Below are 16,338 nucleotides of genomic sequence, written 5' to 3'. Positions count from 1 at the left end.
ACAGAAGCTCTGCAGGCAGTCTAGGCCACGGAGGAGGACTGGAGAACATCCAGGGATGGGACAAGACTATTGAAACAAACCAAGAGCCAAGAAACATTAAAAGAGAGACACAGAAGCAACTAAATAAAAATGGTCGCAGAGGAGGTGGTGGTCACCCTGTCAGGAGGTGCACCATGGGGTTTCCGGTTACAAGGAGGAGCTGAGCAACAAAAACCCCTCCAAGTGGCAAAGGTAAGGGTACGGTTGAATAGGATACCTGGTTATGACAAATCATGTGTAAAGCTGTTATGAGTACAAATATGACCCTGGACCACAAAACTAGTCTTAAGTAGCAGGGGTATATTTGTAGCAATAGCCAGAAATACACTGTACGGGTCGAAATGATCGATTTTTCTTTTATGCCAAAATCATTAGAATATTAAGGAAAAATCATGTTCCATTAGAATATTTCGTAAATTTCCTACTGTAAAACTATCAAAATGTAATTTTTGATTAGTAATAAGCATTGCTAAGAACTTCATTTGGACAATTTTAAAGGTGATTTTCTTAATATTTTTATTTTTTATTTTTAGATTCCAGATTTCCAAATAGTTATATCTCAGCCAAATATTGTTTAAAAAAAAATGTACCCTTATGACTGGTTTTGTGGTCCAGGGTCAGAAATATGAGTACGAATATTACATACTGCATAGTATGTGACAATATTATCTTATTAATGAATGTCATTATTAAATAGAAGATATGTGGATGCTACATTTATCTTAATTGCATTTTCAGGCTTGAAACATAAATATACAATTGATATTTAATTTAAGGCCTGGTCTGATCTAACAGAGCAGATATGTTAGTTTAACACGTGTCAGCGAGGAATGTAACACTTGAAGCCATCAAGAGTATAGTGTTATTGAGAACATTTCTGTTAAATATTCACGTGTCCCATTCTAGCATGTGTAAAGATATGCTTGTCATATATCATAAGTTCATTGCATGTTTCAAAGCCTGAAAATGCATATCTCCCATTTAACAACGCCAAACTTTAATGAAACAATGCTGTCACATCATATTTCACCTACAGGCCAGAGAGCACTTATTTTATCTGTTGATAAATGCTGTTCAAGAGCTTTTTGGCTGTGTGTTGCAAGCATTCCTGCTCCATAGATAAACCTCTCAGGCTTCACAGTGCATCTCTTCACTCTTATCTAATTGACAGCTTTTGTTTAGCTTCCTCTGGAGTCCAGATATTTCGAAGAAGCATTCTCACACAGTTCTGTATAAATGAGGATGTTATTTCAGGACTGAGTAGAATTACAGCCACAGCGTCTACTTATAAACACAGTATGCCCCATTTGTTAAGTGACAACTGTGTGCAATGCATTTTCCCTGATCTAAGGGCTATTTTGGATTGGTGAGCAATGCCAGAGACCGTCTAGTCTACTCTTTCCATGTTCTATCCATCATGGAGCGATGGCCCTGACTTTTTTATTCAGAGAAATATATTTTTTGCTTTAGGAAAAAAAATCCAGCAGCAGGGAGTTTCCCCTCGTCTTTCATTTGAAGGTCACCTTTTCATCCGTTTCCATTTGCAGTGTGGTCTTTTTATTTCCATGACCATCTCTACTTTTAATTGAGCTATTCTGATCCACCCAGATCTCTGATTGCTTCTTTTAATCCTGGCATCTAGAACGACCTCAGTGACACTTGCTCAGCTAGCAAAATGCTCTGGCAATGTTTTGAAAATGCCTGAAGACGTACAGCATGTCCTCATTATACCTGGTTGTAGTCCTTGTAATGTACTGTAAATGCATTCTTCCATTCAATTCTTTGCTATTTGGTATGATACAAATCAACTTAATTTACTACATTAGTGCTAAATTAGACAGTCCACTTCTTAAAAACATGCACTCATTGAGTTTAAGCTTAATCTATTGAGACTGAGTGACAACTGACTCTTCACAATAGTTGAGCACTTTATTTAGGCTATGTGGACAACACATGGTGAATTCATGACATGCCCTCGTTCAGTTCTGACTCTGCCAAGAGGCAACAGCTGCCCTGGCACCAGCTGCACATGTTGTTCCCCCCTTTGCATTCTCAGACCATTTGATCTGTGATAAAAAGAAGGTGAATGAGCCCGGCTTTCATCTAGTTTTTTTCCCATTACAAATTTGTGTTCACAAAAAAGCAAATTACCCCTGTTCGTTGTCTTTATAGCATTTATTTTTGTCTGCAACTTGCACATACAAAAAGCTTTTTAAAATTAGAAGTTACATAAGACAGAAAAGTCTGAGCTGAGTTAAGCCCTTTGTGGGGGAATATAGGCTAAATCTGTCCAATTCCAATTCTTCAAAACAGTTAATTTATAAAGTGCCTTTGGAAGCAGGACACAAAGACAGGAATGCGGTCAAATGATTAGCTTTGTGAGTGTTGGTGAAGTGAGCGCTCTTATGTTTGACAGATGACCTCAGAAAGGCTGTACTCTCAAGGAGATGGTATTTGAAGATGGGCATAAAGCCATAGTGACTCTCTTTAACTCTTTCCCTGCCATTGACTTGCTCTCTCGACTTTTATGAGAAAATGCTTTTCCGCCAAAAAAAAAAAAAAAAGGTTTTACAGCTTTCTGTGTTTTTACTGTTATTCATTTTGAGTGTGAGCGGACATCTGTACATTTTATGGGTGTGGCTTCTGGTCTCATCCGTGTCCAGCTATTTTTAGCTGGTTAATGTTCATGTCTTTCTTTCTTCAGTCGTAAAGAAAGGATGTATCTCTCCATATAATGGACTTCTATGGTGCCCCTGAGTTTGAACTTCCAAAATGCAGTTTAAATGCAGCTTCAAGGGGCTCTAAATGATCCCAACCGAGGAAGAAGGGTCTTATCTAGCGAAACGGTTATTTTCTAAAAACATTTACAATTTATATACTTTTTAATCTCTACACAGAGTACACACAGAGCTAGACAAGATGAGCATTTGAGGTTAAAAAGTATATAAATTGTATTATTATTATTTATTTTTTTAGAAAATAACCGATCATTTAGCTAGATAAGACCCTTATTCTTCAGCTGTGATCGTTTAGAGCCATTTGATGCTGCATTTAGGAAGTTCAAACTCAGGGGCACCATAGAAGTCCATTATATGGAGAGAATTCCTAAAATGTTTTCCTCAAAAACATAATTTCCTTACAACTGAAGAAAGAAAGACATCTTGGATGACAAGGGGGTGAGTACATTATCTGTAATTTTTTGTTCTGAAAGTGAACTGCTCCTTTAATTCATTTAATCCATTTAATTTGATTCAATACATGATTTGCTAAGCATTTAGTTAGTACAGTATTATTCTTTATACATCTATGCGATGTATTTTAGGCAAAAAAAAATAATAAATAAAAATAAAAATCTGTATGCAGTATAAATTAGTATGAATCCAACCACTAAAAAGATTTGTTCACTGACTCTTTAAAGGGCTAGTTGACCCAAAAATGAAAATTCTGTCAATAATTGCTCACCCTCATCTCGTTCCAAACCTGTAAGATCTTTGTTCATCGGAACACAAATGAAGATAGTTTAGATGAAATCCGAGAGCTTTCTCACCATCCATAGACAGCAAGGGTCCTTCCATGTTCAAGGTCTAGAAAGGTACCAAGAACATTGACAAAATAGTCCATGTGACATCAGTGGTTCAACCGTAATTGTATTAAGCTACGAGAATACTTTTTGTGCACAAAAAAACTAAAATAATGACTTTATTCATTTTATACCTCTGGATCATCCTAGTAAACAAAGCATGTCGCGCACTTGTTCTATGTCAACAGCAACATGCACATGCATCGTGATACTCTCTAATATGGCGCTAGGGTGACACAGAGGAGAAGAATTGTTAAACAAAGTTGTTATTTCTGTTTTGTTAGTAGCTTCATAAAATGACAGTTGAACCACTGCTGTCACATGGACTATTTTGTCTCGGTTCTTGGTACCTTTCTGCACCTTGAATGTAGAAGGATCCTTGCTGTCTATGGAGGGTCAGAAAGCTCTAGGATCTCATCAAAAATATCTTACTTTGTGTTACGAAGATGACCAAAGGTCTTACAGGTTTGGAACAACATGAGGGTGAGTAATTAATGACAGAACTGTACCTTTAAGGGATCCATTTTGTAGGTTACAAGTTTTATTGTAAATTAGTCATTTTGAATCATTCATTCAACCAATTTGTTACAAAGCAACCTTTTTTTTATTAGCCTGTGCATAAATCTACTAAGGGCCACCAGAAAGAGAATTATAGAATTATGAATCATAGTGTTCAAATATATTATTGCTTTTCCTCCATTTGTCGAAGGCTTTCAAGCTCAGTAAATGCATATAACAAGTTAGTGCATGGAAGTAAACGATTCACAAGTACTTTTGAAAATTTGTTTGAAAATTCAGTAGTGAGTAGTAGTCAGTAATGAGCGAAACACCTCTAGTGGTAGACATGGATGAACAGTTAATGACTTTAAGTGTCCTCGGAGCATGAAAGATGATAAAGAATGTCACTATTAATCTGCACATGTAACAATTAATATGCAGCCTAAGTTGTGTGTATTATAAATGTGACCCTGGACCACAAAATTAGTCTTTAGTAGTACGGGTATATTTGTAGCAATAGTCAAAAATACATCGTATGTATTTTTCAAAATGATAAATTTTCCTTTTATGCCAAAAATCACCCTCAGATTCCAGATTTTCTAATAGTTGTATCTCAGCTAAATATTGTCTTATCCTAACAAACCATACATCAATGGAAAGCTTATTTAGTTGTATGTACATATATTTTAGATGTAAACATTTTGTGGTCCAGTGTCACACAAAAATGGCACAAAATTTCATTAATCAAGTTTTATGGTGATAAACCATAAAATAATTTTGATCAATGTGAGAAAACTAACAAATCATTACACTCCTAGCAAGGACAATACCTGAAGACTGGTGCTATATTGTAAAGGCTTTTTTTGCAAATACATTACCAACGAAAAGTAGCCACTGATAATACTGTCCAGCACTGGAAAGTCTGCCAACTGTGAGACTGTCGCTTGCCACTCAGAAACACGGATAACTCACTGACTTGAACAGTGTGACCGTGAACCAGAGCATGATAAGATATTGTAGGGGAATTTGAGTGATACTAACCAGTTACTATCCATTTGGATCCTAAGGGATAGTTCACCTAAAAATGAAAACTCTGTAATTAATTACTCACCCTCATGTCGTTACAAACCCGCGAGACCTTCATTCATCTTCAGAACACAAATTAAAATATTTCTGATGAAATCGAGAGCTTCCATATACAGCAATGCAACTACCACATTTAAGGCCCAGAAAGGTAGTAAGGACATCGTTAAAATAGGCCATGTGACATCACTGGTTTAACCTTAATTTTACGAAGCTACGCGAGAATACTTTTTATGAGCAAAGTAAACAAAAATAATGTTTTCATTCAGCAATTTCTTATCTTCTGTGTCAAGAGTTGGCGTTCTGACTACAAGTATAACAAAGTGCAGAGTTTATAATAACAACAGTATATCAAGCAGCATAACAAGATGTTTTGCACAGCTAAAAATAGCTGAAACTGGGTGACACAGAAAACCCTGCATATTTAAATAAGATAAAAATAAGCTGGATACTGAAAAGTTGTGCTGACACTGTCTCCCCCTGCTGTTGAAGGTGAGGAAGCGCAGTAAGGCCTGCCGGGCTGGGCTCCGAGAGACTGATGAGTTGGTGTCAATCAATGATGTATCCTGTGGAACACTGTCCCATGCTGAGGCTATGAATCTGATTGATAGTGGCAGAGGAACCCTCCATCTGCGAATTAAAAGGTCAGAGTGAGACATCATTATCACGAGGAGTTGTTAGTCATGCTATAAAATTTATACTTGAGATAATCACTGTGCTTTCCATTCAGGGCCCCAGCTGCATATCAGTCAGTGGTGCTTCTGGGTCGGGCTCCCTCCCCGCGTATTGATAAGGAGTACCAGGCAGCCTTGAGAGCCCTGTCCCCTCCACTTACCTCTAAACGCTCCAGCGTCAACAGATCATCGCTCATGTCGCCCACCGGTGGCCTCGAGTGGCTTACGTCCCCTCCAGACAGCGAGGCTTACTACGGTGAGACAGACAGTGACGCAGATGTGGCGGCTCAGGAGAAGCAGCGAAGACAGAGACGACGAAGCCCCAGTAGCTCTCCTGCCAAAAGCCCCGGCCAAGCCTCACCCCAGGAGGAGGAGACTTCGGAAATGAGTGGCTATGAGAGCGCCCAGGACGTCTGCACGTACCCTCAAACACAGAGCTGGCCTGTATCTGATCTAGAGGGAATGGGGACTCAGCAACAGCGCGTTATGTCAGGGGTGGCCCGCAGAGAGGTGGTCTACCAGCCTGCGCAGGCTGAATGGTCGCACCAGGCTGAAAATTCCTCTGAGAATTCTGACCAAAGTCCAACAGGAGCTGCTGAAGTGGACAGTGGTTTCCAGGAGCCCCCCACTGTCCCACCTCCACTTGTTTCTCCAGAGCGGGCGAAAGAGGCTCTCATGCTTGCATCTCACAGACAGATGGTACCCATGGTGGGCCCTGTGGACAACCCAGTTGATGAAGAACTCACAGTAACGTACATGGACAAGGCCAAGCAAGCTAGTGAGTACCAATCATAGTTTTTAAATAGTATATACGTACACTACTAACTAAAAATCTGGGGTTTGTTTTTAAAGTCTCTTATGCTCACCAAGGCTGCATTTATTTGATCAAAATATAGCGAAATATTGTATAATTGTTTCAGTCTTCAATGTCACATGATCCTTCAGAAATGATTCTGATATGCTGATTTGGTGCTCAAGAAACATTTCTGATTATTATCAATGTTGAAAAGAGTTGTGCTTTTTAAAAAAAAAATTCTGGATTCTTTGATGAATAGAAAGTAAAATAAGAAGCAAATGACAGTAGTTTATGTCTAAATATCATTTTAATACATCACCAATTTAATACAAAGTATGTATGTAGTCGTAACATAATGGAAACGAATAAATCAAGTAAAGTTAAATGTCAGACTAGCAGTTAACTACTAACTAGCAATAGCACTTTACTCACATCAAGAAACTGATTAATGTAGTCCAAATCCCAAATGGATTTATTTCACTTTTAAAAATTTTAAATTATGTTACTTCAACTTATAATAATTATGTAAACACAATTTTTGAGCTAATATATATAAAGATGAGCTCAGCATTTCTGAACATGTATCTCTTTCTGTCATTACCTCATACATTATTTCTGGACAGTGTTAAATTTAACCTTTAGAAATCCACTAGACAGAAGTCCATCTCCTATGTCAGGAAGTGAATCTGGGTTCAGTGATATTTGATCAAATTAAGGCAGAAGTCAGTCTATTAAATTCTGCATACTGTGTGTTGACCCTTAAAATAGATTTTCTTTAGTAAGGGCACACAGACGTTTTTTTATTAATCAGTCTGGTCACAAAGTAAGTGCAAAGCATGTGCATTTGAGGTAAAAAAAAAAAAAAATCACTCGATTTGCCATAGTTTGGAAGCAAACAAACTTAAACTGAGAGGAACAGAATTATGAGTTAATACACAAATTATTGAGTTGTGTTGAAGGGTTGAGCAGAAAAACAAACATGACCAGTGTAGTCTGATTCATAAACAAATGACTCTTATAGAGTTTCTCATGTAATATATCGTTCAAAATGAATCACAAACACAGGAGTTCCATTTGAATCAGTCAACTAAATGAACTAACTGACAGTAAAGTAATCATTACTTGTGTTAATCTTGAAATGCAGAACATTTTGTGAAAGTTGAATCTGATTGTTCATATGACGAATTGTAGTTAAACATACATATTGCTTCATTGGTTAGCACAGAACCTAAGAACAAGATATGGCTCAGTGGGAAATAATCATACGTATGTGGTGTGGGATTTGTAATTGAGCTCATGCAAATGTTGATGATGGGGGTTCCTCATGTCCACCAGCTCAGGGTTTAACAGGACAGGGGAAGGGGGCTGGACCCAAGTGAGCAAAAAACTATATTTGTCCCTTGACTCACGCCTCTATAACACAGGCCTCTGTTGCATGCTCGGAAAGGCATGTCCAGTTGGTGTTCAGTGTCAGCGATTTTTCATTCTATCCATTTAAACTGTGCTGTCTGTGCTAATAATGTGATTTTAAGAGCCAATAATGATCTAGTTAATGAGTAGGTTCCGGACCTTTTTGACTCCAAGGCCCCACTTTTTTCAATATTTGAAGATTCTTCTTTCCAGCCTGATATGTACTTCTGTTGTAGGTGGTTCTGCAATTGGATTTATTTGTTTTTAAATTAGATTTGAGTCATATGTACTGCTACCAAAGCAAAGTCATATGGATTGAGTCACTATTCAGTGATCTGACCGCTTATCCGTCTCAAAGGTTAAAAATCTGACCTTAAATATGAGACACATACAGGTGTCAGTGTGATCTAGGTAATGATGTGATGAGGATTAGGAGTCTGTTTTTCACATTTCTTCTTATAGCAAGATATTGGAAACTTCATTGGAGTCAAACAATATATCTTGTGTCTAGCTGATGGGGTGCTAATTCCATTCTCTAAAGCCTTTGGGAAGGCCTTCTCCCCAACTAATGGCACCCTGCCGACAGTCAGTCTGAAGGTCATTTTGCTTTCCAAGACTGATGGGACATTTTGAGGATTGTGTACATAAACATATTTCAGTGTCTAATTCTGTATCTCCATTGAGAATTCTGAACATCTAGAACTTGTTTGTGAATTCTCTCATGTGTACGTGCATCTTACTGAGGTTAGAGACATCAGTGCAGTGAGTATAAGAGTCCATGACAGCTGCTCTTCTCTGTCACTGTTAGTGGTGAAATTACAGAATAAGCCAGGGCATTCAGACAGCCTTGGAAAGAAGAGAAGACAAAGTGTGCACACCTGTTATTGTGACAGCACAGTGGGAGGTCGTAAGAGCATGGTATAAAATATTGTGAATGTGTCATTAAGCATCTGATGTTGTATATCTCTGTCTCTCAAAATAAATAGCTTATGAAGATTAAATAGCTTTTGTGGAGGAATTACGCCAAGTTTTATCATGAAACTCTAGATAGTGTAGGCTTATGGGTCCTTAACACAAACTGATAATATTTACAGTGTTAAACTACTTGGCACAAGCTGATTGGTTCATGTTGCATACACAGCCTATAATCTTGCTGCTTCACATTTAAATGGCTGGTTAGCATTTACTACAGCAGTTCAGTTCAGAGTTCGTCTGAAACCCTCCACCTCCCCAGCTCCACCTGTATAGATCTGCTACAGGTTACCATATATGCTGTTTGGCAATTTGTCAAATGTTGCCTTGATGCTCCCATCAGAGTCTCAAACACATCTGAATTGGCAGTGCTTGTTTCAGAGTCAAAGTAGGTTTAAAGTCATCATGGTGTGGTTGGAGGTGTCAGCATGTCCCCACATGACGCTTAGCTTTAGGCAGCCTATCCAGAAAGAGAGTGAGGTGTGCCCAACAGGTGGGAAATGTCCGTTAGCTCTGTTCACCGACCAAAATAGCTTGAATGACATAATGGGGTTTCTTTGGGCCTGTGACAGGGTCTTGTGGTTAGACAAAAGGTCTTTAAAAGGCCTGACCTCAGGCTACAGACTGGTTGATTTCGTACCAATGTGGGCAGAGCACCCAAGTATTGCTGGCTGTGCTCCACTGATGTGTTTGTGTGTGTCCTGCCAGTAAGGCTGGCTTGTGAACACGGTTTTTATGCTGTACAACATGAGGAGCTTCACATCGCCTGGAGAGGTTGAACATGAAGGACACATCTATGCAGGTAGAGTCCTGATGGCTTCTGTAGAGCTTTAGAGATATAGAGGGCTTGTTTTCTGTTTAAATGAACCAACATTGTGGATAGGTGAGACAAGGTACAGCATAGAGGTATTATTTACTTGTTTCTTTTGTGTAAGTTTGTTTTACTTGTATTCTGGATAAATGCTGAAATCAGCTCAGAAGATAACTTCTGTTACCAGTTGAACAGTTATTTGTAATGTTTAATTTTGTCTGGACAAATAATTATAACCAAAAGCAAGTGTATGACAACATTTGGATCTTTTAAATAAGAATATTTTTAATTTTATACTTCATAATTTGATCCTACGTTGAATATGTTTTGAGGCCCTCTAGACTGGAAAGAGAATGTCTTAGCAAAAAACTGTACTCTTGAGGTTTTTTGTTTTTATTTTTGGTTTGTTTTTATAGAAATATCAGATTCTGTTACCCTGTCTTTTAATATAGATCCTGGATCCCCAGGGGTTACTTGCTCAAGCTGTTAGAATGTGATGGGCTATTTGTAGAGAAGGATGAGCTCAGTAATTTACCATGAGCATTTTGGTGCCAGACATTTCAGCATCTAACCCACTGCATTATAGTGTCTAATATCAGAGCTATTCTGACTCAACTAGAAAATGTGTTCCAATAATTACAATGGCAGCTTGATTTATCAAAGGCGTGACTTTTAGGCCTTTATATGTGACTTTGTTTGATGTTGCCCATTCATCACCAAAGGTGTTGTTATATAAAAGCCATAAGTGTCACTTTATAGATTTGTTCAGTCAAGGCCTGCTAACATGCCTGTTCAGTCAGTGATGTTACAATAAGTTTTCATTCCTTAATGGAAAACGAAAAAAAAAAAAAAATCCAGTGATACTCACTGTGTAAAAATGTGATATTACAAATGATACTACTGGTTTAAGTAAAGATCTTGAAAGTATTTCTTGCTGATTGATATACCCCTTATCTTTCTCTCCGTAGAGCTACACAGAGGTGAAAGTTTACAAGATAAACAGGTGAAGGAAGCCCGGTCCAAATGCAGAACCATTGCTTCACTCTTGACAGATGCTCCTAACCCTCATTCTAAAGGTGTGCTTATGTTCAAGAAGCGACGGCAGCGTGCAAAGAAGTATACGCTCACCTGCTTTGGCAGTGTAGACGGAGAAAGTTACCGTAACTCAGAGGGAGAAACCGAGGACGAAAGCCTGTTTCTAGGGAGCGAATCTGAGCTTGATGACGACAGTTTTTCAGCTGCACCAGACCCTACCTGGGATAGTGGTTACCTTGACGTTCTAGACAGGAGAACTTCAGCGTGTGTTGTGCCTGACAGAGATGCAGAGAATAGCCCAGGCCTAAATGCCACTTCAGGAAAAGGAGCACAGCTTTTTGAACAACAGAGGAAAAGAGCAGAAGAACACAAGTCAAACCCGGTTACGCCTACTGCTTACTCCATGCCACAGCATCAGGTAGACTCAACCCTGACATATACGCCAGTTACTCCAGTCACACCCATAACTTCTCACAGTACCAATATGGTAAATGGGGAACCTTTGGTAGTAAGCAGGACAAGTGTTGTGTTGTCCTCACCAGGTCAGACACCTATGCCATCTATGGCAGGAACATTACCAGAGCAAGCAGACTTGTCAGCTGCCAGCTCAGTGCACAACAGAACTGCAAGGCCATTTGCCCCTGGCTGTGTGAGCCACCGAGCAGCAACTGCTCCAGTAGTCTTCAGGCCAAGCCCTGCCAAAAAGGCTGGATCACAGGCTCAGGCTGTGTCCGTGGCAAATATCCCAGCTCCCTTCTCTCCTGCTGGCTCAGAGGGTAAGAAAGCCATCTCTACAACATCACTGTATATCCCTGCCAGACCAGCCACCTACAATGGCCCCTCCTCTGTGCTGTCTCCATCCTCAATTACTACAGGTCCATTTTCTCCTCCCCCTTCAAATGCTCCAATCTACTCCCCAACCTATTCCAGCACCTCTGCTCCTTTTTCTCCAATATCTTCTCATGTAACATCTGTGAGTTCCCCTCAGCCCCAGCCTTACTCTCCTCCCCAAACACAGGCAATGCCACAATGTCCTCCGTACCATCTTGCGGTTTCTGCTCAATATCAGCCCCCTGCACCAGTTCAAGGGCCAGCACAGCCTTTCTCTCCCCAGTTTATGAATGCCACAGGTCTTCCCAATGTTCCTGCCACTGCTCCTGGCCAGGCCTTTGCTCTTGCAACACCAAATGTGCAATCTTCCCCAGCACACAAAGTCTCTTTCAACCCATACATTTCTGTGGCATCCACCACTCCAGAAACACCAAATGCACCAGTTGCCCAGCATTATTCCCAATCAAATTCCACTGATGGGATCTCTTCTCGAGAACAGCGAGTCTCAGTTCCTGCCGGCCGCACAGGCATCTTGCAGGATGCTCGGCGTCGTGGCACCAAGAAACCAATGTTCAATGCTAAAGAGGAGAAGAAGGCTCCATCATACAACCCTGAGCTACTGTCTCTAGTGCAGAACTTGGATGACAGGTCGCGTTCGGGTGTAGAGGCTGGGTTTGAGTCTGGCCCCGAAGAGGATTTCCTCAACCTGGGTGCAGAAGCTTGCAACTTCATGCAGGCACAGAGATACAAGATGCCACCACCAGTGGCTCCCAAACCAGCTAATCAAGCTCCTCAGATGCCCCAGATGCAAGGTAAAGGTGGAGAGCTGTTTGCACGCAGACAGAGTCGCATGGACCGCTACGTGGTGGATAAACAGCCTAAATCTCCCGCGCATCCTCGTGATCCTTCACCTACACCCTCCCTCCCAGCACACTGGAAATACTCTCCAAACATTCGAGCCCCACCACCCATTAATTACAATCCACTGCTGTCACCTTCTTGCCCTCCAGTGGCCCAGCGTGGCGCCAAGGCTAATGATGCAACTAAAGTTGGGGTCAAAACAGTGCCTGGCCAACACAAACAAGGTATAAAGGCTCTTGACTTTGTGAGCAGACAGCCATACCAGCTCAACTCATCTTTATTCAGTTACGGAGGTGGAGTCCCTCAAAACACTGACGCTTATCAACAGCAACAGAATGGCATTGGCATGACTGGTAATTCCCTTAATGCACCAAAGCAGGTTCCTGTTAAAGCAAGCCGTGTGTATGAAATTAAACGTTTCTCCACACCTACTCCCATGTCTGCTCCCACATCTCTGACACCTACCGTAATCGCCCCTCGCTCTGCCACAACTCTCGGTGAGCCGATGTGGCGCAGTGATGTTACTTCCCCACCTCCTGTTGCTCCAAGACCTGCAGCGCCGTTCTCACCACCACCCCCTGCCCCGACATCAGCCCTGCCTGCTCTCCCCAAAATATCCACTGCCACAGTGCCCAATTCCATGCCTATCCCGCAACCCACTCCTGGGCAGGCCTACACCCCATTCCAAGCAGCAAAGCAGTTTAAGAGCGCCCCTGAGCTGAGTCCCCTGTCTGCTGGTGTGCAATCCTCAGGGTCTGGAAGCAGCCAGAACCTAAAGGTACCCAGACCCCGCTTCAGTACATCAAGCATGGGTCTGCAACCAAATGTGTGGAGGCCTGGCTCCATACATTACTGAGAATCCACTGTGACAGTAATTACCACCCTGGGCAAGAGCACCTGAGTGCTAGAGCTCTATTCTGCTAAATGAATTGTTAGTCTACAGTAATATGACAAAAACCATTAGTCAGTTTTGCATGTTCACAATTTTCAGTCGCAAGTACACAATTATTTTAAAAATAGAGTATGCTGCAACATCCTAGATGCCTACATCTGTATATGTATTGTTCAGAATGTTGAGATATTTATGTACTGTACTATGCACACAACTTCGTGCAGATTTGTTTTACACAAAATGAACATGTTTAACCCGCAGAAATAATTGCACAGTCACTACTTGTGAGAGCAACTAAATATAAAAAATGGCATTAATGTCTAATAAGAATCAGTTTTGACATTACGCACTGGGGCCACAAGGAAGATAAGTGATAATAATCAATTGTGTTACTATTTTTTCACTTGGGGCCATGAGGATGAAGTGATGAAGGGTAAGTAAACTATATATATTACAGAATCTAGCTGTGACAGAAGATAATGGAGCGCAGAATCGTTGAAGATTTGTGTGCAAGTGATATAGAATGTTCTAAGACATGTATTTGCCTGAGTTCTATCAAAGTCTCAGTGACAGAGGGATGAAAGAAGTGTACAAAGAATGTGACAGTGGCTTGAAATAAAAAATCCTCAAGTGGAGAGATGGTACAAACCACCCTCTTGCTCTGCTCTTGCTTTTGAATTGTTATCGCTTCTGCCATGAACTTTACTTGTGATGTTATCCATCCTTTATCTCTCTAAACATCTCTTGAGGTTGGACTGCAGGCCTGTGTTTTTTTAGAGCTTTGCACAAAAGCCTTTGCTTCTTGTTTGACGAGGATCAGTATGGATGCTTGATGCATGTGCTCATTTCATCCTCATAATGCTGCGTATGCCGAGGTTTTGACTGAGCATTTAGAAAAGCATGCAAACTCTACTGCGGAGGGAATTGTGCTGGGGCTCTTTCATATGACGGCTGAAAAAATACTCTAGATGACAAATTCTGAAAGTGTTGCTTTATCTTTATGACATATTATGCGAATGTGACATCTGACCACTTTCCCTGGTGCTTGCTCTCGTTTGTGAATGATGCTTTTGCCAAACAGGTATGACATCCATTTCAATCACTTGTGTGAGCTGTTCAACTGCATTTGTGAAATTGTACATGCCTAGTTAAACTTTTCTTGCTTTGCTTTTTATGAGAAAATACCCAATGGCCTTGGTGGGATGAAACAACATGAAATGGTGGGTACCATTTCTCTACTAAGGATAAGAAGGTTGATCGGATGTAAAGCTATAATGTACCTTGTTGTCAAGTAGAAAGTGGGAGGTGTGAATATGGGAGATATGAAGCAAGATATAAAATTAAAAAGCAAGAATAGAAAGGAAAGTGCCTTTTTGACTTTCTGGGCAATTAGATAGTGTTATACACTAAAATACAAATTTTCATAAGTGTGTAATAATAGAACTGTTCGAATGTAGCATTTTTAAAGCTGGAATTCTTTAGTAAATGTGTTATGTTTGTGTTAAATACTCTGAAAACATTGTAATTATATTAAAACAACTACACTTAGTGCTTTGGGTTATGTGAAGTTTAAAGTGGAATTGTGTACAGTGCAAATGGTTGAATGTGAGAAAGTGGAAAGTCTAATTCAATATTGGATTCTTGGGTTCTGGGGTCGGGAATATGTGAACGAATTTGTACTGTATGATGTAGAGCAATAAAAATTAATTTAGAAATGACATCTGCTGATGTTCTGATGGTTTTTTTTCTCTGTTGTTGTGGTGATTTAATAGCTAGGTCATTCCTGGGATTTGATGCTTTTTGTGTCCCCAGTAAAGATCATGATATTATTGCCTTAAAATTTTAAACATTTTAAGATGCCTTTGACGTAACACCTTTTGAACTTTAAGCACAGTTTTTTTGTTGAAATTCTAAACATTTTACAGCATTTTAAACCAGCAAATATGTGATCCTGGACTACAAAACCAGTTATAAGGGTCAATTTTTCGAAATTGAGATTTATACATAATCTGAAAGCTGAATAAATATGCTTTCCATTGATGTTTTTTTAGGATAAGTCAATATTTGGCTGAGATTCAACAATTTGAAAATTTGGAATCTGAGGGTGCAAAAAATTCTAAATATTGAGAAAAAGTTGTCTAAATGAAGTTCTTAGCAATGCATAATACTAATCAAAAATTAAGTTTTGATACATTTACGGTAGGATTGTACAACAGTATCTTCATGGAATATGATCTTTACTTGGATAAAGGAAATTACATTGTATCAAATGGCTAACATCATTTCCTTGAAGGTAAGATGAGTGAAAGTTCATTGTCTGTTTTTACTTATTTTATCTTTCCAATCTGATGTGGTCAACTTCAACATGTCCACTCTGTTAGGGGGAATATGAAAAAAGTAAATAGAAAAAAATCTTTATTACCTTCTGTGTTCACATTTTTTGTTCTGACTTAGTCTGGTTTTAGGTCAGTATATCCACTCTGTTAGTGTACCCTTTTAAGCCAGAAAACAGGGTGGACACATTTAGTGTAGTGATAGTGACAGCAGTTGATGTTTATGTTGAATATGCATGGCTAAGAACTTCATTTGAACAACTTTAAAGGCAATTTTCTCAATATTTACTTTTTGGCACACTCAGATTCCAGATTTTCAAATAGTTGTATCTCAGCCAAATATTGTCCTATCTTAACAAACCAAACCATCAATAAAAAACTTATTTATTCAGCTGATTTAAAAAAAACATTTGATTAAAATGGATCCTTATGACTGGTTTTGTGGTCCAAGGTCAGATATTGTAATTAGCTGTATGTCAAAGAATGTCCATACATTTAATCCACAAATTTGTCACTAACAGGA

At 39.6% G+C, this 16,338-nt stretch overlaps 1 protein-coding gene across 1 annotated transcript; it reads left to right on the top strand.

Annotated features, from left to right (window-relative positions):
* The first annotated feature begins 7 nt into the window (after nucleotides 1-7).
* synpo2lb (synaptopodin 2-like b) lies at nucleotides 8-15,200 on the top strand. Its single transcript, XM_073828606.1, has 4 exons — nucleotides 8-231; nucleotides 5,693-5,844; nucleotides 5,931-6,652; nucleotides 10,832-15,200. The coding sequence occupies exons 1-4, from the start codon at nucleotides 130-132 to the stop codon at nucleotides 13,444-13,446; spliced, it is 3,591 nt and encodes a 1,196-aa protein (XP_073684707.1). The 5' UTR covers nucleotides 8-129; the 3' UTR covers nucleotides 13,447-15,200.
* The last annotated feature ends 1,138 nt before the right edge of the window (nucleotides 15,201-16,338 follow it).

This window comes from Garra rufa, chromosome 22 (genome assembly GCF_049309525.1).
Source record: "Garra rufa chromosome 22, GarRuf1.0, whole genome shotgun sequence".
NCBI classification, from domain to species: Eukaryota; Metazoa; Chordata; class Actinopteri; order Cypriniformes; family Cyprinidae; genus Garra; species Garra rufa.
This window is presented reverse-complemented; position numbering and strand designations above follow the sequence as displayed.